General features: G+C 34.2%; 2 protein-coding genes across 2 annotated transcripts in view; both read right to left on the bottom strand.

The window, feature by feature from the left end:
• Positions 1 to 3,386, bottom strand: part of FABP9 (fatty acid binding protein 9) — a 7,480-nt gene extending 4,094 nt beyond the window's left edge. Inside the window, exon 1 of the mRNA XM_003759678.2 lies at positions 3,243 to 3,386. Coding sequence (XP_003759726.1) covers positions 3,243 to 3,315 — 73 coding nt within the window. The 5' untranslated portion in view covers positions 3,316 to 3,386. The remainder of the gene's footprint in view (positions 1 to 3,242) is intronic.
• Positions 3,387 to 13,544: 10,158 nt separating this feature from the next.
• On the bottom strand, positions 13,545 to 21,246 carry FABP4 (fatty acid binding protein 4). Its single transcript, XM_003759679.3, has 4 exons — positions 20,948 to 21,246; positions 15,694 to 15,866; positions 14,291 to 14,392; positions 13,545 to 13,768 (listed from the first exon to the last, which is right to left on the bottom strand). The coding sequence occupies exons 1-4, from the start codon at positions 21,018 to 21,020 to the stop codon at positions 13,718 to 13,720; spliced, it is 399 nt and encodes a 132-aa protein (XP_003759727.1). The 5' UTR covers positions 21,021 to 21,246; the 3' UTR covers positions 13,545 to 13,717.
• Between the last annotated feature and the right edge of the window lie 328 nt (positions 21,247 to 21,574).

Genomic DNA, 21,574 nt, shown 5'->3' with positions numbered 1-21,574 from the left:
CCTGAATTTGTATCTTATCTCTATATTTCGGTTAGTTCTTGATGCATCTGTTTCAATAATCCAAGAGAATCCATCATGCTTTACCTAGTAACATCAGCAAAACACAAGTGAGTAGTCTGTGGGTTGAAAATAACTCTGCTATTAAAGTGTTCCATTGCCATTGGGTTAAGGTATCATAATCAGGCTCTTCCTAGATTATCATTTCAATCTTCTACTTAAAAAGCATTGGTGCTTCTCCTACCCTGTTCTGACTTCTTCTCTTTCTACATGGTTCACCTTGATGATTATATTTTCTTGCATAAATAAAATAAATTAAATCTCTACAATGATGATTAAGGCTGTATCCAACTCTAATCTATTCCTACTAAACACTTCCATCTGTATGTCCAATTGACCTCTTAAATTCAATATATACAAAATAGAATTCGTGATACTCTATCCTAATCCCTCTCTTCCATTCTTCTCTCCTTTTAGATCACAAAAAGGAGGGAAAGGACCTACATCCACAAAAATATTTATAGGGATCTTTTTGTTGTGTCAAAGAATTGGACATTGAGGGAATGTCCATCAGTTTGGAAATGACTGGACAAGTTGTGGCTTATGAATGTAATAAAATACTACTACTGTGCTCTGAGAAACGATGAGTAGGTGAATTTCAGAAAAAACTGGAAAGGCTTACATGAAATGAAGTGAGCAGAACCAAATGAACACTGTGATGATGAATGACTCAGTTCTCAACAATACAATGATCCAAAACAATTCCAAAGAACTCGTGATGGAAAATGCTATCCACATCCAGAGATAATGCAAATTGAAAGATATTATTTTTAATTTCTTTATTTTTAAGTGATTTTCTTTAGCCCTGTTTCTTCTTTCACAACATGACTAACATGGAAATGTGTTTTACATGACTATATACATAATCTATACTACATTGATAACTCTTTTAGGGAAGGGAGAGTGAAGGAGGAAGGGAGATAATTTGAAATTCAACATTTTTTAAACAATGAATGTTAAAATTTGTTTTTACACTTTAGAAAAATATTACTTAAAAAGTGTACTCTCTCTCTCTCTCTGCTGACGACACTACCATCCTTCAAGTCCCTTAGAGATTCATAAGCTTAAATACTTTTGACTCTTCTTTCTCCCTCTTTTCTTTTGTATCATCAGTTGCCAAATTCATTTTTTGTTCTTTTAAAGTCTCTCTCAAATGCATCACTTTTCTTTATTTGTTCTATCATCATTAGAATTTACTCCCTTACTACTCTTTACCTGAGTCTTCACAACATAATCCACATTTGTTCCTTCTCTCCATTTGGACAACCATCTGCTTAGTTAGGATTCTCATTATCTCCTGTCTGGACTGGTGAAATATATCCAGGTCCAATTAGAATAAATATTGAATTTCCTGAAATGACTGCATTATTTGAATTCACAATTTTTAAAGTTATAATTATATAAAATGTGGTCATCCATTCTAGCTCACTGGAAATATGCAGTATGAATTTAAATAATGCAACTACTTTATGAGATTGGATCTAGTTCTACTCTTCTAACTAGTCTTCTTGCTGGCAGTATCTTCATTCACCTACCTATTCTCCACACAGCTAATAGAATAATCTTTATAAGACTCTTCCATATTCAAAAAATACACAATATCTATTTATTGCTTAGAATAAAATACAACTCCTTAACCTGAGTTGTAAGTCCCTCTATGATCTGTCCTTAACTTATGGTGGAGTACCAAGAATGTTGAAATCTGAGGCCCTGAATTCAAATCCTGAAACTTCCAAGTGACTTGGGTCAAATCATTTAAATAATTTGGACTTTAGTTTCCTTATCTATTGAAAAAAAAAATCCATGGCTGCATTAGATGACCTCTAGGGTTGCTTCTGTCTCCAAGTTAATAATCATTCTCCCATTCTAGACTAATTGTGCCCATTGCTCATTAGAGGCAGTGGAGGCAGAAAGACCAGGATTTAAGCCAACTTCTCCCTCATACTGACTATAAGAGCCTAAACAGATTCAATTACCTAACCTCCCATTGGTTTAGGTAACTCTCTAAAACTCAAAGTTCAAGAGAAAGTGCCGTATTGCATTAATAAAGGAATTTTATCAAGATCTCTCTCTGCCATTGGAATCATAGGTCCAGGCTCCATCCCTATTTTATTTTACTCTTCTCTCTCTACATACTTTCCCTTGAAATTATGATCACATCCACTTCCATGAATACTCTACACTGATGACTCCAAGGCTGTATCCAACTCTAAATCTTCCTCCTGAACTCTCCAATTTTTACTATGCACTTGCATCTGGATATCCAATTGACATATCAAATTCAATATATCCAAAATAGAATTCATGATATTTTACTCTAATCCCACCCTTCTTTCATACTTCTCTCTTCTTAGATCACAAAAAGGGGGAAAGGACCTACATGTACAAAAATATTTATAATAGTTTTTTTCATGGTGGCAAGTCATATTCCAGTCTCATTTCTTCATCTGCAAATCATCTGCCCATGTCTAAAATACACTCCCTTCTTATCTCCATCTGTCAGAATTCTTTTCCTTCATGGTGTCTCTCAATGTTCCCTCTCTGTGAAGCTTTTTCTAATCCTCCAGTTATTAGCTCCTCATCTAAAGAGAGACTGAATCAAGAACAGAAGTTTTAGCTGTCAAAAATTTAAGTTTTTTGCATGTAAAAATGTTATAAAACCAGCTGAATATAGACTTTGCTGTGCACCAAATCTATTAACATTCAGAAAGGGAGAAATACTTTGAAGATGAAGAATTGGAGACAATGTGGTTTGTTCAAACAAATAATAGCTGATGGACATGGGACACCCAAAGTTGTTCTCTTCTCTTGCTAGAAAACCTAGAGTTGTACATCCAATAAAGGTGTTCATCAGTTTTTCTCCCAAATTTGAGTCTGAAGATTCACATTTGAAAGCACTGATTTTTTTTTGGAAGCTGCCTTCACTATTAACCAAAGAATGTTCCTATAAGTATAGAATATTATAATTCATAGGATTTTTCAGCATAGATAATCCTCTTATTCCCATACATATACTTTAAAGCAATATCATTTAAAGTTGCAACATATGTAAGAAGTGGATTTTTTTTAGGTCAACATAGTATAATCTAGAAACTTAGAAAAATAATAGAAGAGGAAATCCATCACTTCCCAACACTTTAAAAAAAGTAACCCAATAATTCCCATCCCACATAATGACATCTCACCTAGTTCTTTCATGTATTCATCAAAGTTTTCACTGGAGATAAGTTTCCAGGTTCCCAAAAAAGGCTCAACCATCTTGGATATTTTGGTGGAAATAGAGGCTCAGATCAGAAGACCAAGGAATGAAATGAACTGCAGGGCTACCAAGATTACCTTTTAAAGGACATCATTACCACGTGACTCCTTTGACATAGTAATAGGAAACATAAGGCCCAGGATTCCCATTACTACCACTTGACTAATTGTTCTTACCACCAAATTAGGAAATTGAAAATAACATGTAAATTTTGATTTAGGTCAGTGATTATAGCTTCTAGCACTGTGACTTATACCCAAAGAACAAGGGATAAATATTATTTTGTATGTAGTGAAGGCAGCTTCCAAAGAGGATCAGCCTTTTCAGATGTAAATGCTGAGTCAAGTTTGGGGGAAGAAACAGATGAACATCTAATGATTATACTAGTCTAATTTTCTGGCAAGAGAAGAGAACACCTTTTCATCTGCCGCATCCATCAGCTATTATTTATTTGGACAAGTCACATTACCTCTCCTTCTTCATCTTCAAATTATTTCTCCCATTCCCTACCTTACAGGGATGATGTGTAGTACAGATAATATCTATAAAATGCTTACATTTTCTTAGTGTATTGTGTAGGGTATGATTACTATTATCATCATTATTCATCAAGTTTAATTGGGGATGAGGAGCAAAAGAAATTGTCTCTGTGCACAGGTTGTGCTATGAATCTCAAAAAAGGGCTTAGTGTTTATGGAATAAACAACTTTCATGGATGGAAAAAGCATCTTTGAAATTTTGGAAATAATGAGCAAATGAACAGCAGCAGGTTTGAAAGTGAAAAGAGGAATTTGTTGAAGTTTTAGAAAAACTTTAGTGAATGAGAGTTACAGAGGTCTAAACATGAAAGTTTTCTTGCTTATATCAAGAGAATTTTGAAGAACTACCTTGAGTAATTTATGCAACATTAATTGTGGAATTTAATTTTTCTTAACTCTGTACATTTTTACAAGAGGCCCCCACCCCTCACCAGTGTTGGAGGTGAAAGGGTAAAAAAATTTTTTTTAAAAGAACACAACATTCTTAAAATTCTGTGTTACTCATTACCCATTTCAACTTGATTTGGTAAGTTTTCCAGAAAGGGATTTAAGGGCTACGAATGACTTTCTCTTCCAGTGCTAATTGATTGTAGAAATCTGGAATAAGTAGTTAATGGTTCACAGAAAATTAATCATTTCTGTGCTTTTTTAATCAATAATTCCCAATGGTATTGTCCATTGAGCCCCATTCAATAAATCAAATAAACTCTACTCAAGAGAGGTGCAAAAGATATTCAATGAAAGTTTATTAGTACATAAACTCTCAGAAGTTCTAGCTCCAAATCTATCCAAATCCATCCAAAAAGACTTCTATAAATTCATGGTTTAATTATTAAAAGCAAAACAAGCTACATAACTAGCATCATTTCTACCAAAAAGATTGTGGTTTCTCATCACTTCTCAGGTAACATGGGTGATATGAGTTTATTCAGCCTCTCAGGGAGCCAGAGCGAGGAGATCTGACCATAAGTGCTCCTTATTGCCCACCAGAGAGGAAAAACAAAACTGCTTCCTCTTTTGTGAATGATAGAAAAGAGAGAAAAAAGCTGAAGGGAAGAGAACAGTTTATCATCCAGTACAATAGAAAATAAAGAGTTTGACAGACTCTGAATACATAAGTCTCTTCTATCAAATCACAGATCTTGGAGTAAGAAAGTGTTTTCAGAGGTACCATTCTATAAATCATACCTGGGAAGAAAACCATAAAAATTGGCAAAATATAAATGGTCATCCAGTCTTTGAAGAGTTTCAGTGAAAGGAAGCTCACTACCTTTTAAGGCAGCTCATTACATTTATGTTTGGAAAAATTTAAAAATTTGTTATTGTGCAAAGTTTAAATTTGCCTCTCTTCAAAGTTCAACCATTACATCTAATTCTGCTGTCTAGGGCCAGAGTGAATATAGTCCCTCATCCTTCAATCTCTTTATGATTGCAAGTATTCTCCATTTCAGACTCATCCTTGTAATATCTTCCATACATTTTCATTTGCCACAATCATGAGACTTTTCACCGTTCTAATTCACCTTCTGCATGTTCTCCATCTTCTCAATGTGTTTGCAAAATGGTCTTACAGAATTGGGTACAAGGCTCCATATGTGATCTGACAAATGTAAAGTCTAAAAGGACTATCAGCTTCCTCTTTCTGAATCCCAGATCTCTCTGTTTAGTCTAAGGTCACATTAGTCTTTTTGGAAGCCATGTCACATTGTTGATACATCTTGAACTTGAAATCTACTTAGATCTTTATTCAGATAAATAGCTGCTTACCTCTGTCTCTTCATCTTGGACTTGTGACAATTTATTTTTTTAAATCAAGTGCAGTTCTATCCTTTATATTTTATCTTATTAGAGCTTTGTACAACATTACACTTTGTTAAGGTCTTTTGACATTCTGGCTGTTATTCGGTATGTTAATCATTTCTCTTAGCTTTATGCTATTTGTATACTCTATAAGAATGCCATATTTGGGGTGTAGGGTATGTTCAAGGAAGACTAGTACCTCTGGTCCAAGGATGCTGAGCCTTTTACAGGGCTGCTTTCCACCTTTAGTGTCCATCTGATCCTCCTAACTCTTACCTGTGGCTCCAATAAACCAGCGTGCACAGTGGCCACACTCTGGTAAACTGTTTTGGCAGATGGGCTGAAGCTATTGACCATTTACCTCAAGCTGAAATTAATCACTCTCTAGCTGAAGTTCTAACTGAAGAAGAGGTTTTTAATGACATTAGTCTGCTTTTGTCTGATAAAACAAGATTTCAAGTTCAAGATGTATCAACAATGTGACATGGCATCCAAAAGGCTAATGTGATCTTAGACTGAACAAAGAGATCTGGGATTCAGAAAGAGGGAGCTGATAGTCCTATTAGACTTTACATTTGTCAGATCACATATGGAGCCTTGTACCCAATTCTGTAAGCCCATTTTGCAAACACATTGAGAAGATGGAGAACATGCAGAAGGTGAATTAGAACGGTGAAAGGTCTCAAGATTGTGACAAATGAAAATATTGATTCGATTCCAGCTGAGATTTACAAGGTGGAGTGAAATTTCCCAGATTATATGGCAAGAGGAAGTTATGTCCCAGGAGTTCAAGGATACCTTTATCATACATTTTTATAAAGGTAAATGGAATAGATTTTCTTGTGACAAGCACAGGTGCAGTCTTTCTCTTAGTCATTGCCAGATTCCTCCTTAATAGAATGATCCTATACTTAGAAAAATGTCATCTACCTGAGAGCTAGGGTGGCTTCAGAAGGGGCCAAGGAAAATCGATACGGGTGTTTATTGTCCGACAAGTCCAGGAAAAATGCCAGGAACAAAACAGAAATCTGCTTTTTTGTAGATTTATAGAACTGACCAAGGCTTTTGATACTATTAGTAATGAGGGTTTATGGATATTTATGTCAAGATTTGGTTGTCCAGAGAAGTTTATTAATATAGTACATCAATTTCATGATGGCATGTTTGCCCAGGTTCTGACCAAGGGCAATGCTCTCGAGCTTGCCCAGTCACCAGTGGAATGAAACAAGGCTGTGTGACTGGTGCTATGCTCTTTAGAATGATGTTTTCAGTCATGATGTCAAACACCTTCATTGACAACAAACATGGAATTAAAGTCAGCTACTCCTCCAATGGTAAATTCTTCTACTTGAAAAGACTACAAACTAAAACTAAAATGGAGGGATTGTTTGCAAATGATTGGGCATTCAGTGCAGCCTCCAAAGCAAAGATGCAACAGAGTATGGATCAATTCTTTGCTGCTGGTGCTAATTTTGGCCAACAATTACCACCAAGAATACACAGGTCCTCCATTAGCTAAACCACACCATCCCTATGTATGGAACCATCAGTTACAGCAAGTGGTGAAGTTTTGAATACTATGGATAAGTTCTCTTCCTGTGGCAGTATACTTTCCAGAGATGTCCACATTGACAATGAGCTTGACACACATATTGTCAGAGCTAGTTCCATGTTTGGGAGGCTTGGAAGGAAAGTTGGGAGAGGAGAGGGATTAGACTGGCTACTGAACTGAAGGTTTACAGAGCCATTGTGTTGACCTCATTGTTTTATGCCTGTGAAACCTGGACAGTATTCCAGCACCATGCCAGGAAACTGGATTGCTTCTATTTGAATTGTCTTAGAAAGATTCTGAAGATCACCTGGCAAGATAAGTTACCAGACTCTCAGGGCATTTCTCTAAGTAAACTGCCAAGCATTCCAACTCTACTTCAGAGAGCACAATTTCATTACGTTGGCCACTTTGTTCAAGTGCCAAATGTACGTTTGTCCAAAAAAATTATTTACGGAGAGTTCACACAGGCAAGCACTCACAAGGTGGTCAGAAAAAGTGATGCAATGATACTGTCAAAATATCTTAAGAACTTTAGAATCTATTTTATTACACGGGAGACACGGGCACAGACCACCCGGCATGGCATGCCCTCATCAGAGAAGTTGCTGTGCTCTATGAACAAAGCAGAATTGAATTAGCTCAGAAGAAACATCAGATGCACAAAGTTAGAGAATACACCCCAAATATTCACAGGCACTATTTGTGTCCAACCTGAGCCAGAGCCTTCCAAGTTCACATTGGTCTGATAAGCCACAGTTGGACACATAGTAACTCAACTCTAGCATGATGATTTTTTTTTATCCTTTTCAAAAATAAAGGACAGCAATTAATGAACCAAGAATGCCATATTTGCTTCACTTTAATATAATTTACACAATTCAATGTGTCCTTTGTGATGCCATTGGCCTCTTCAAGAAAACAAGGACTAGCTTTTTCTTTTTATTATGCCATCTTGAGAAATACCTTTGCTTTAAACTAATTGTGTCACTATTTATCAAAGAAAACTCACTAGTGGGTGCTCACAAGCAGTAGTTTTAAGAATGCATACCCAAAAAGTAATTTTTAGCCTTAGGATAGCCATATCCCATGGATCTAACCTGAAATCTGTGAGTATTAATGTATGGGAGTAACCTGGAGGTACTACTGCCCATAATGATCAATTGGAAAAAGACTTATATTCCTGTAAATTTCACTCAGTTCTTTATAAATCTGATAAATGTGGCCTTTATCAAGCCTATTAATTTGCATTTATCTAATCAATAGCTTCTCACACTCTTCTTAATACTTTGGCTTTTGACTTCATCATTCAACCAAAACTACTTTCTCCAAGTTAGCAATAATTCCAAATAGAATGGCTTTTTCTCAGTCCCCATCATTCTTGACTTTTCTGTACACTTTGACATTATTGACCCCCTTTTTCTCCTTGTGACATTGTTCTCTCCTGGTTCTCTTCTAGTCTCCTCAGTATTCTTTGCTAGATTTTCATTCAGAGCATTCCTGATAACAAAAGTTGGTCTTTCAGAACTCTGATCTAAGTTCTTTCTCTTTTCCTTCTATATTTTTCACCTGATGATTCAGTTATCTTTATGAGATGGTTCTCAAAATTATTTGTCCAACTAATTTCTCTTCTGGTCTCCATTTGTGCATATTAGGTGTCTTGTATAGGATGTGCCATAATCATCTTAAATTCAACATGTCCAAAACTTAATTCATTATCACTTCTCCAAAACTTTCCCTTTTTTCCTGACTTCCCTCTTCCTACTCCAGACACCCAGAATTGCAACTCATTTGACCTCTCACTCTTTCTCATCACCTCTCCTATCCTATTAGTTGTCAAATATTGTCAATTTTATCCTCAAAACATTTTGTGTATACCTCTCTTCTCTCCATTCACATAGCTACCACTCTGATACAAGATCCTATCACCTTGCACCTGGATTATTTCAATAATCTTTTATTTGATTTCTCTGCCTCAAGTCTCTCCCCCACTGCAGTCCATTCCCAGTTTACCACAAAATTGATCTTTCTTAGACACAGGTCTGTTCCTGGCATCCCATATTAAATCAATTCCAGTGACTCCCTATTACCAACAGGATCAAACATCAAATTTTCTGTTTGACTTTGAAAGCCTTTTACACCAGGACCAGATGGATTTACATGTGAATTTTACCAAACATTTAAAGAGCAATTGGCCCCAATGCTATATAAATTATTTGATAAAATAGGGAATGAAGGAGTCCTACCAAATTCCTTCTATGACACAGACATGGTACTGATACCTAAACCAGGTAGGCTGAAAACAGAGAAAGAAAATTATAGACCAATCTCCCTAATGAATATTGATGCTAAAATCTTAAATAAGATATTAGCAAAAAGACTACAGAAAATCATCTCCAAGATAATACACTATGATCAAGTAGGATTTATACCAGGAATGCAGGGCTGGTTCAATATTAGGAAAACTATCAATATAATTGGCCATGTCAATAACCAAATTAACAAAAACCATATGATCATCTCAATAGATGCAGAAAAAGCATTTGATAAAATCCAACATCCATTCCTATTAAAAACACTTGAGAGTATAGGAATAAATGGACTTTTCCTTAAAATAATCAGCAGCATCTATTAAACCATCAGTAAGCATCATATGTAATGGAGACAAACTGCAACCATTCCCAATAAGATCTGGAGTGAAACAAGGTTGCCCACTATCACCGTTACTATTTAATATTGTATTAGAAACGCTAGCTATAGCAATAAGAGCTGAGAAAGAGATTAAAGGAATAAGAATAGGCAATGAGGAAGCCAAATTATCACTCTTTGCCGATGACATGATGGTATACTTAGAGAACCCCAGAGATTCTGCTAAAAAGTTATTAGAAATAATCCACAACTTTAGCAAAGTTGCTGGTTATAAAATAAACCCACATAAGTCATCAGCATTCTTATATATCACTAACAAAATCCAACAGTCAGAGTTACAAAGAGAAATTCCATTTAAAGTAACTACTGATAATATAAAATATTTAGGAATCTATCTGCCAAGGGAAAATCAGAAACTTTATGAGCAAAATTACAGACCACTTTTCACACAAATTAAGTCTGATCTAACCAATTGGAAAAATATTAAATGCTCTTGGATAGGGCGAGCAAATATAATAAAGATGACAATATTACCTAAACTAATCTATTTATTTAGCGCTATACCAATCAGACTCCCAAAAAACTATTTTAATGACCTAGAAAAAATAACAACAAAGTTCATATGGAAAAACAAAAGGTCAAGAATTTCAAGGGAATTAATGAAAAAAAAATCAAATGATGGTGGCTTAGCTGTACCAGATCTAAAATTATATTATAGAGCAGCAGTTACCAAAACTATTTGGTATTGGCTAAGGAATAGATTAGTTGATCAGTGGAATAGATTAGGTTCAAGGGATAAAACAGTCAACAAATATAGCAACCTAGTCTTTGACAAACCCAAAGATCCCAGCTTTTGGGATAAGAACTTACTGTTTGATAAAAATTGCTGGGAAAATTGGAAACTAATATGGCAGAAACTAGGCATTGATCCATACTTAACGCCGTACACCAAGATAAGGTCAAAATGGGTTCATGACCTAGGCATAAAGAATGAAATTATTAATAAATTAGAGGAACATAGGATAGTTTACCTCTCAGACCTGTGGAAGGGGAAGGTCTTTATGACCAAAGCAGAACTAGAGATCATTACTGATCACAAAATAGAAAATTTCGATTATACCAAACTGAAAAGTTTTTGTACAAACAAAACTAATGCAGACAAGATTAGAAGGGAAGCAATAAACTGGGAAAATATTTTTACAGTCAAAGGTTCTGATAAAGGCCTCATTTCCAAAATATATAGAGAATTAACTCTAATTTATAAAAAATCAAGCCATTCTCCAATTGAAAAATGGTCAAAGGATATGAACAGACAATTCTCAGATGAAGAAATTGAAACTATTTCTAGTCATATGAAAAGATGCTCCAAGTCATTATTAATCAGAGAAATGCAAATTAAGACAACTCTAAGATACCACTACACACCTGTCAGATTGGCTAAGATGACAGGAAAAAATAATGATGATTGTTGGAGGGGATGCGGGAAAACTGGGACATTGATGCATTGTTGGTGGAGTTGTGAACGAATCCAACCATTTTGGAGAGTAGTTTGGAACTATGCTCAAAAAGTTATCAAACTGTGCATACCCTTTGATCCAGCAGTGTTACTACTGGGATTATATCCCAAAGAGATTATAAAGAAGGGAAAGGGACCTGTATGTGCACGAATGTTTGTGGCAGCCCTTTTTGTAGTGGCTAGAAACTGGAAACTGAATGGATGTCCATCAGTTGGAGAATGGCTGAATAAATTGTGGTATATGAAAATTATGGAATATTACTGTTCTGTAAGAAATGACCAACAGGATGATTTCAGAAAGGCCTGGAGAGACTTACACGAACTGATGCTAAGTGAAATGAGCAGGACCAGGAGATCATTATATACTTCAACAACAATACTAGATGATGACCAGTCCTGATGGATCAGGCCATCCTCAGCAACGAGATCAACCAAATCATTTCTAATGGAGCAGTAATGAACTGAACTAGCTATACCCAGAAAAAGAACTCTGGGAGATGACTAAAAACCATTACATTGAATTCCCAGTCCCTATATTTATGCACACCTGCATCTTTGATTTCCTTCACAAGCTAATTGTACAATAATTCAGAGTCTGATTCTTTTTGTATAGCAAAATAATGTTTTGGTCATGTATACTTATTGTGTATCTAAGTTATATTTTAATATATTTAACATCTACTGGTCATCCTGCCATTTAGGGGAGGGGGTGGGGGGGGGTAAGAGGTGAAAAATTGGAACAAGAGGTTTGGCAATTGTTAATGCTGTAAAGTTACCCATGTATATATCCTGTAAATTAAAGGCTATTAAATAAAAAAAAAAAATTAAAAAAAAAAAAAAAAAAAAAAAAAGAAAGCCTTTTACAGCCTGGTCCCTCCAATCTTACCACATGTATTTTTCTCTCCTCTACATCTTCATTGTCTAGTGACACCTGTGTCCTTGATGTTTCTTGTAGAAGACAATCCATTTACTCACAGAATTTTTATTGGTTGTCCCTTATGCCTCTTATGGGAAACCTGATTTTCCACTCTTTTTTTAAAGTCTCAGCTAAAATCTCACCTTTATCAAGAAGATTTTTTTCTGATCTCCTTAATATTAGTTAGTGCTTTCCCTCAGAGATTATTTCCTTTTTTAATTAAAGCTTTTTATTTTCAAAATATATACATGAATAATTTTCAACATCCACCCTTATAAAACCTTGTATTCTAATTTTCCCTCCCTTTCCCCCAGCCCTTCCCTTAGATGGCAAGTGATCCAATATATATTAAACATATGCAATTCTTCTATATATATTTCCACAGTTATCATGCTGCACAAGAAAAATTAGATCAAAAAGGAAAAAAATGAGAAAGCAAACAAAATACAAGCAAACAACAACAAAAAAGAATGAAAATACTATGTTGTGGTCCACATTCAGTTCCCACTGTCCTCTCTTTAGGTGCAGATGGCTTTCTTCATCACAAGACCATGGGAACTGGCCTGAAATCATCAGAGATTATTTCCTATTTTTCTTGTATATATCTTGCTTTTATATAGTTGTTAGCATTTTATATTCCCCCTTGAATTGTGAGCTACTTGAGGGCATAGACTGGTTCTTTTATGCATAAATGCTTAATATTATGAATGTTTGCTAACTTAACTTTACTCTGTTCGTGACATCTACTCTCATTTTCAAATGTCCAATATCTGTCCTCCATATCATTTTCCTTTATCAGTATCTCCCAGGAAATGTTTTTATATAAGTGATTTGTATTTTTATCTTTCTACTCTTAAATAAAATGAATGGTTTTCTCACTCTAGTAGAGGGGGAAAAGAAAAGGGAGAAAAATGTCTCAGGGCTGAGGCTGAAATCTCTGAAAATTTATTAAGTAGGAAGACATTCATTACATTTATATAGAGTACATCCGATTCAGTTACAAAGCAGTACCAAAACCTATATACTGTGTGTTATCATAAATTTCAAATTAATGTTACTCAATATAAATATGGCAGAATAATTCTTTGGGATTATTGACCAGTGAAAAGATTACAAATAAGCTATTTTAAAAGGATTACATAATTATCCTTCCCCATACAAGTAAACTAGTCAACTATTAATTTTCCATGAGGAATATATCTTAAAATATTAAGAAAAGTAATAAAATATCCATACTAAACAAAATATCCATGAACATATTTGATGTTAAAGATGTTTATTGAATCAATAAAACAGAAAGGAGTAGATAAATGTATTGCAAATAGAATTTCTTCCAATGTAGTCCTGAACAACTTCATACTTATTTAAACAACACACACACACAACAAAAAGTGGTGGAGTTTGGCAGGTTTTGGCCCATTGAGAAGTCAGTTCATGCCCTCTCATAAATTCTAGTGGAAGTGACATCTTTCATGACACATTCCTAGGGAGCAAGAAGAAGTGAGGGTCAAATTTCAGAGTGAAACAAAGATGAAAGAGTGAAAAGTTCTTTTTTTCTCTATTGCTCAATTTAGCTAAAAGGTGGGAATAACTTATGTACATTTCTTTTTTACTAATGTCAGATCCAGTTACACACTACTTTAGCATGTGCACTTGAGTTCAGAATGCAATTGATTATACGTCCAGGAGTCCCCTTTTGCTTTTTCCAAAGTGTTCTCAGGGTGGAACTGGCAGTTGGGTGTTCTATATGGGGAGAATGCAACCTAAGATTACCTGGATCAAAGATTCACACCTAGAAAGAACTTCAGAATTCATCCAACCCAACCCCCTCATTTCATAGTTGAGGAAACTGAAGCCCAAAGAGATAAAGTGATTCCTGAAAGGTCATTTAGTCTGGTAAGTGGCAGAGGCAAACATCAAGCTTTGGTTCTCTCATTGACTATATGGTTCTGCTTCTGTAGTACCGTAAGAACTTTGCTGTAGTTAGAGATTAGAAATAACTCACCACCACAATTTTACCATCCACAAGTTTTCTTGTTATTGTGGTTGATTTTCCATTCCATTTCTGCACCTGAATCAGTCCACCCTCATTTAAGGTTATGATACTCTGTAAACATAAAAAAAAATGTATAGTGAGGCACTGTGTGTCTGGGAGAGATAGAAGAATTACTCACGATGTTGATTTTTCCAGACTTTTCATTTTCAATGGATCAATCATTTTTTCTCATTATTATAGTATATGAGACTTTTTAAGAATATAGAAATGTCTCTTGAGGAAAAATTCTTAACTAAACAAGAGATCAAGATAATTTTTAAAATTAAATAAATCATTTCAATTCCATGAAATTGAAAAAGCTTTTGCACAAATAAAAATAATGCAACTGATATAAGAAAGGAAGCAATATACTGGGGGGAAAAATCTTTGTATCACTTACTTCTGATAAGAATCTATTTTCCAAGATATATAGCAAACCAACACAAATATCTATGACAAAGAGCTATTAATGCATGGATGAATGGTCAGAGGATATAAATGATTCTCAGAAGAGTTGTAAACTATTAACAACCATATAAAAGATTGTTCCAACCATTAATAATAAGAGAAATACAAGTTGAAACAACTTCACTTGTTTTTCACTTCATCCCCAGCAAATTTGGATGAATAGTAATGACAAAGATGGAAATAATTTATTTTGGAGGTATTATGGAAAGGCAGGCTCTTGAATGTCCTGATGGTAAAATGAGCAAATTGATCATAAGTAAACAAAATTGAAATTAATGTAGAGAGTGAATAAAATGTCTACACTATTTGACCAGGAAACTCTACTTCTTATCTCAAGGAGGTAAAACATAGAAAGAAATGTTGCATATATGCCAAAATAATTACTACATGGATTTTTTGTAATAGTAGTTGGAAACAAAGTATATATCCAACTCTTGAGGAGTAGTTGTTGTACCTAATTCTAATAGAATAATGCTATCATAAAAGAAATAATGAATATGAAGATATAGAGAAACGTAGGAAGACATGAAATGGTGCAAAGTGAAATCGGCAGAATAAGGAAAATAACATAAGCAGTAATTACAATAATGTAAATGGAAAAAAGAAAATAACCCAATAGTAACAAAATTTGGTGATACAGAACAGATCTGAGACTGAGATTACCCTCCTTTCAGTGGGAGACTATGGATATGGAAAAATAAATCTTAATACTTTGTTGATGTGTTGGTTAGTTTTCCTTATGAGTTTTTTCTTTCTTTTTTTCTTTGTAATAAAGGATACCACTCAGGGTAGGGAAAAGGAAAGGTATTTTGTGAAATGAAGTTGATGTAGAACAGAATTCCAATTTTAAAAAGTATTTTTTAAAAGAAATATCCCTTAACATAAAGGGAACTTTTATTCCTCACCTTGACTTTTCTGTCATCTGCAGTGACTTCATCAAATTCCTGGCCCAGTTTGAAGGAAATCTCAGTATTTTTAAAAGTACTTTCTGATTTAATGGTGATCACATCACCTTGTACACTGATGATCATGTTGGGTTTAGCCATGCTTGCCACTTTTCTGGTGGCAAAACCCACTCCTAAAATGCAGAGAAGAGAATATTTTAAGTTTTATATTAAATTCTATTAAGAGTAGATACCTTGAGTATAATTCTAATTTATATTTATGCAAGTGATTTTTAAAAATTTTATTTTTATGATTCCTTTTGGTTCTAAGAAACAACAAAAATGATAGTATGCTCCTAAAAGGCTTCATTTATCTTTTGCAGGAAAAAATATGCAGGGACTATTTGGTAAATGAGGTAATGTTTGAAAAAGTATATCACCTATCTGTTGTTTTAGCTCCAGGCCTAGTAGACAATATTATATGATCTAAGGTATTCCATCTCAGATGCTGGCTAGAGCATGGGGGAATAAAGACCTATTATGTCACTTTACAAAACACATTATGAGCAAGCATAAAAGTCAGTATTGTAAGTAATAAATAATATAATAAAAAACAAAACAAAACAAAAAGCTCTGATAGCATCATTAGACACCAAATAGTCAGCTATCTTATAACATTCAAGTGTTGTAATATTCAGTGCCTACCACGTACAGCTACATAATAAATACTTATTGATTGATTAATTAATACTTTTCCATCATGAATAAGCCTTAGTGAGTGAAGCATAATTAAATTTAGAACTTAAGTTTAACTTCTCACTAATAGTGTGTCTTTGGCTAGTTCTTAATTTTTTTGTGTCATAGCCCAATTTACCCTCTGATAAAGGCTATATCTTTATACAATATTTTGTTCTTTCTTACAATAATATTTTAATGCACATAATAAAATCATGCTAGATTGCAAAGGGAACCTATTAAGTTGAAATGTTGCTATCGAAATTAAAAAAAAAATTCATGAAACCCAGAATAAGAATCCCTGAGGCATGCTTAGGTTTTTTTTTTTTTTTAATCTCTATTCATTGTAAAAGAAGCATGATTTCAAGCTGATCACTCTTTCTTGATTAACTCTTTCTAGTTGGTTACCATTTCACTACTCAAGCCTCATATTTATATGTTCTTTCCTAAATTATTCTGTCATACTTTGAGTCTTGACTTGAGTTCCCCAAAGATATATTTCTTACCATTATTATAGTGAGGTAACTGGCTTAGTGAATAAAGGGCCAATTTTCAAGTCACATAATGACTATGTGACCCAACTAATTTACCCTTTCAGTGGCTCAGGCATCCCTTTAAACCTAAAAATTACAAGTGTAATGGACAGAGCAAAATTGTATAGTTACATTACTAAAGGTTATTTCCACATCAGGAGTTCCCATATCAATGAAATCACATTGATCCTGAACCCCAGAAAATATCATCAGACCATTTACTGTGGAGATGTCAAATTGATTTAGAGATGTTTAGGGAAAGGATAGCATATCAGCTACAGATAATGACAAAGCCTAGACCTAGGATTGTACTGGTGCAGGACATTTTGGGGAGTGGAGAGGGAGGGATGAAAGAAATTCCTAATGGGACACTTTTAGTTCAACTTATATATAACAGGGTTGTCTAGAGCAGTGGTTGTTACTCAGCTCAAGTAAAGTTGAATAGGGTTGTCTAAACTCAAGTAGAAAAGAGGACTTAAAAAAACCCACATATTACCTTTATTTATATTGTATTTATTTTATTATTTTCCAATCACATTGTAATCTGGTTCAGCTATCTCTGGCCTAGAGCACTGAGAGATTATGAGAATTACATGAAATCACCCAATGGCTTTGAATCTAGATCTTCCAAACTCTGAAATCAGGCTTCTCCATTAGGCCACACTGACTCACCAGAGTAACCAGTTTATTTATTAAATTAATTAATTAATTAAATATTATAAATTATTATTATTTATTATAATATTATATATTATATTATAATATAATTGTTATACTATATATTATATATAAGAATAATGATAATATATTATATGTGTAATATAATTATAATATATAATATTAAATATTATAAATTAATAATTAATTTAAAGAAATTAAATTAAGAAAAAAAGTTTCACAGTGTAACTAAAAACCTCCAAATGATTATTTTTAGGTTCCTAAATGTAGCCAAGGATGTCTGTTTTGGAGGTGGGAGACAATTAAAAAGAGAAGGAATGCTTTTTTTTTTTTCTGAGAAATCCTCCTTTGGGGGTTATAAATGGCTTCAATTCAAATTATTTCAACAAGCATTTGTTAAGCATCTGCTATGTATCAAATTTCTCAAGAAATCTTCCTTATCCAAATAAACTGATCCTACTGTCTATATACCCCTACAATAATAGCTGCCATTTACATAACACTTCATAAAGCACTTTACATAGGCTCAAAGTATATGAAATGATTGGGAAACCCATAGTCTCATAAATGAAAAGAAAAAACAGACATGGGAGTACAGCCTGGAGATTCTAGGACTGCTAAATATGTGACCTTGAATATATTCAAACTCTTTACGTCTCAGTTTTCTCATCTATAAAATGAAAAATCTGGATAGATAAATTTTTATTTCTCCCAGCTTTAAAGTTTTGTGATTTTATGACTACATTGAAATTATTTTAATAATTGAGGACTATGAATTTTATTTGTTTTACTTCCTTAGAGACCACCGGAAGCATCAGAGATGGAAATGAGTATGACAATGTCCAGGAGGGTAACATTAGTGATGGGTCAGCTCTCATTTTGCAGCTAGATGGACTAAAATAAGCTACCTAATGAAAAGGTGGTCAAATGGTGACTCTGGCAAAATATAGAAAATTTCTGAAGCATAATGAATGCAATAGCATGGTAAGAAGATATTATTCTGTAGAATAAGGAAATCTGAGATATGACTTTTGATTTGCTTCCTTGAGTGATCTTGGGTAAGTCAAAAGTTACCCTCTCCACCCAAAGCTGTTTCTTGGGGTCTGCTCCCAGTGATTCATTAGCCTAGTAGATAAAACAGGAATCAGGAGGGCCTGGATTTAGACTTTGCTTTTGACTATGTGGATCCCCACCTCCAGAGCACAAATACATTATAAACTGTAAAGCAGGTACCAATCTGCATTGGGAGAGGAGGTTTCTTCATTGACTTTTCTTATGCAGTCCCCTTAAAATGTCTTAAGTAATTCTGTTCAATTGGTTAGAATAGGAGGGTAGCTAAGTAGAATCAGGAATCAGGAAGACCTGAATTCAACTCTGGTCTTGGATAATTACTAGCTGTGTGACCCTGTTTGCCTTGAGTTCCTCATCTGTAAAATGTGCTAGAAAAGGAAACAGCCAATCACTCCAGTGTCTTTGCCAAGAAAAGCCCAAATGGGGTCACAAGGAGTAGAAAATGACTGAACAAGAAAATTAAAAAGCAGCTAGGTAGTACAGTGGATAACGCACTAGATTTGGAATTAGAAAATTCATGAGTTCAAAACTAGCCTCAGATACTTACTGTGACCCTGTGCACTTGCGTAAAACATTTAATCCTGTTTGCCTCAGTTTCTTCATCTATGAAATGAGCTGAAGAAGGAAATGGCAAACTATTCCAATATGTTTGCCAAGAAAACCCCAAATGGGGTCATAAGTTAGACATGACTAAAATGACTAAATAACAACAGCAAATCAATTGATATTTTGAATGGTGCTTTGTTAATATAGAATTCAAATACTTTAAATGAATATTTGAAAGGAAAACACTAATTAAATCACTCAGATCCCAGTACCTCACACGTGAGAAGGAAATCATATGCAATCATGGCATGGCATAAGAATCAGTACAAGATTAGATTACTTTCCCCCTCTCTTTTCTATAAGCCAGCACCTAGTTTCAGAAAATCAAAAAAGTTGTTTTATCTTTTCAGAAGTTTGAGGCTTTTGAAAAGACATAAGATTTTCGGTTTTCAATTAAGTAATAATCAATTCAAATAAGTAATAATCAATGAATATTTATTCAGTGAGTATTATGTTCCCTGAAGTGTGTAAAGTGACATATATTTAAATGATGATTCCTAAGTAAAACACTGATAGTGCCTCTTCTTTCTCCAATACACTACTTCTAGGAAAGTTCTCACTAAGCATCTGTTACAGGGAGAAGGAACTTCCTTTGGTGGACCCTTATAAATCATAAGGTCTGACCTATTTTTGACACAAAATTATGGTGGAGAGAATATATCCTATCTATATTAAATAAATACTCTATTTTAAAATCCCATTTGTATTTAATTAATGAAATAAATACAATAATATCATCTGAAACTTTCAGTTGAATTCTTTAGTAAATTTGTAACATAATTTCAGATAAGTTTGGATTGTTAAACTTAGAGTACTAAACTCTGACTTTAAAGGAAGTATGGCTTCAGCATCTAGAAATCTCCTATAATTCAAGTCAAAAAACATCTTTTTCTTTAAAAAAATTTTTTTGAGGCAACCTCAGTTAATTGATTCACCCAGGGTCACATAACAGTAAGTTTCTGAGCACAAATTTGAACTAAGGTCCTCTTGATTTTAAGGCCAGAGTAAAAGAGTCAAAAAACATTAATAAAGTCAAAGAAGGTAAATATGAAGTGTGAGACATTGTCTCCCATTAAGCAGCAATTGTCAGAATAAGCTCGATAACCAAACAATCAGTATACAATCTTGGTGGCCACTCCTATAGCTCTCTAAATATTCTTTAGCTACGGGGAAAGCTTAATCATTTGAGTTATTTCTTCACCCTGGAAAAGAAAGCAAGAGTATAACATGGCATAAAGTAAGATGGGAACTTTAGTACACATTTCAAATGCAAACTGCTATACAACACCATACTAGATTACAAATATATTTCTTTGTTTCCATGGATGGGAAAGCCATAGACAATGAGCCAATGAACCAAAAGAATCAGGGACAGCAAATCAGGAGGATAATTTCTGTTAGCTATTAAAAAAAAAAAAAAAAAAAAACTTGATTAGACCCTTTCACACACAAAGTTTACTTTTCTAATTGGAAACCTGAAAAAACATTTAGAATACAGAAGCAAAGGGCAATCAATACCAACATATCCTTTGAAGAAGGGCGATTTAATTAGCTGGCCAGCCTTCCAGTGTGAACACACAGTCATGAACTTCATTTCCCTAGAAAGAAAAAGTCATTCCTTATCCAGGCAAGATTACAAGGTTTATCCTTACCCACTTCTTTCATGTATTCATCAAAGTTTTCACTGGAAATAAGCTTCCAGGTTCCTACAAACGCCTCACACATTTTGTGGGACTCTTGAGATTTCGACCTCAAGCAGGGAAAGGAAACTGGTTTTCAGGAAAGCAATGTGACACTTCTGAGCCCAGATAACTTCCTTTTAAAGATATCTAGGACACGTGATATTTGGGAATAACCAATTGGAAATGATGTCTGGGCATTTCCTTTAGGACCAACTTTTCCTTTTTTCCCCTCTAAGTAAATGTGTATGTGTGTTATAAATTCTTCAACTTTGGTTCCCTTTCTGTCATGTGGTTTTGTGACTCTTCAGCCAAAAAAGGGGCGGGGGAGGAAGGGGCCTTAAATCATTAGAAAACATGCAGAAGACAGAATATTTAAAAGTCTTTGCTGAGGAAGAATCAGACACTGCTGATGGAATTTCCTTGCAATATTTCCATGAATATATATTTATCTGAGTGTATGACAATCTTAATGTGATTCATTACATTACATTCTTAATGTGAACTTTACCACAATTCTTTGGGGTAATATTTTTTAAATGTAATTATCAGTGTATTACTATTGAATTTGAAGAACAATAGGAATGAATCTTGAAGTCC

Source organism: Sarcophilus harrisii, chromosome 1, assembly GCF_902635505.1.
Source record: "Sarcophilus harrisii chromosome 1, mSarHar1.11, whole genome shotgun sequence".
In the NCBI taxonomy this organism is placed as follows: Eukaryota; Metazoa; Chordata; class Mammalia; order Dasyuromorphia; family Dasyuridae; genus Sarcophilus; species Sarcophilus harrisii.
The sequence above is the reverse complement of the archived record's forward strand: the minus strand, read 5'-3'. Positions and strand labels throughout refer to the sequence as shown.

What these genes read in the sequence shown, in the direction of transcription:
- FABP4 (XM_003759679.3), bottom strand. Translation starts at nt 21,020, where the DNA reads ATGTGTGAGGCGTTTGTAGGAACCTGGAAGCTTATTTCCAGTGAAAAC. An exon ending in TGAATACATGAAAGAAGTGG is followed by an intron (nt 15,867 to 20,947) that starts GTAAGGATAAAC and finishes TCTGCATTTTAG; the next exon opens with GAGTGGGTTTTGCCACCAGA. An exon ending in TGGATGGTAAAATTGTGGTG is followed by an intron (nt 13,769 to 14,290) that starts GTGAGTTATTTC and finishes CTTGCTCCCTAG; the next exon opens with GAATGTGTCATGAAAGATGT.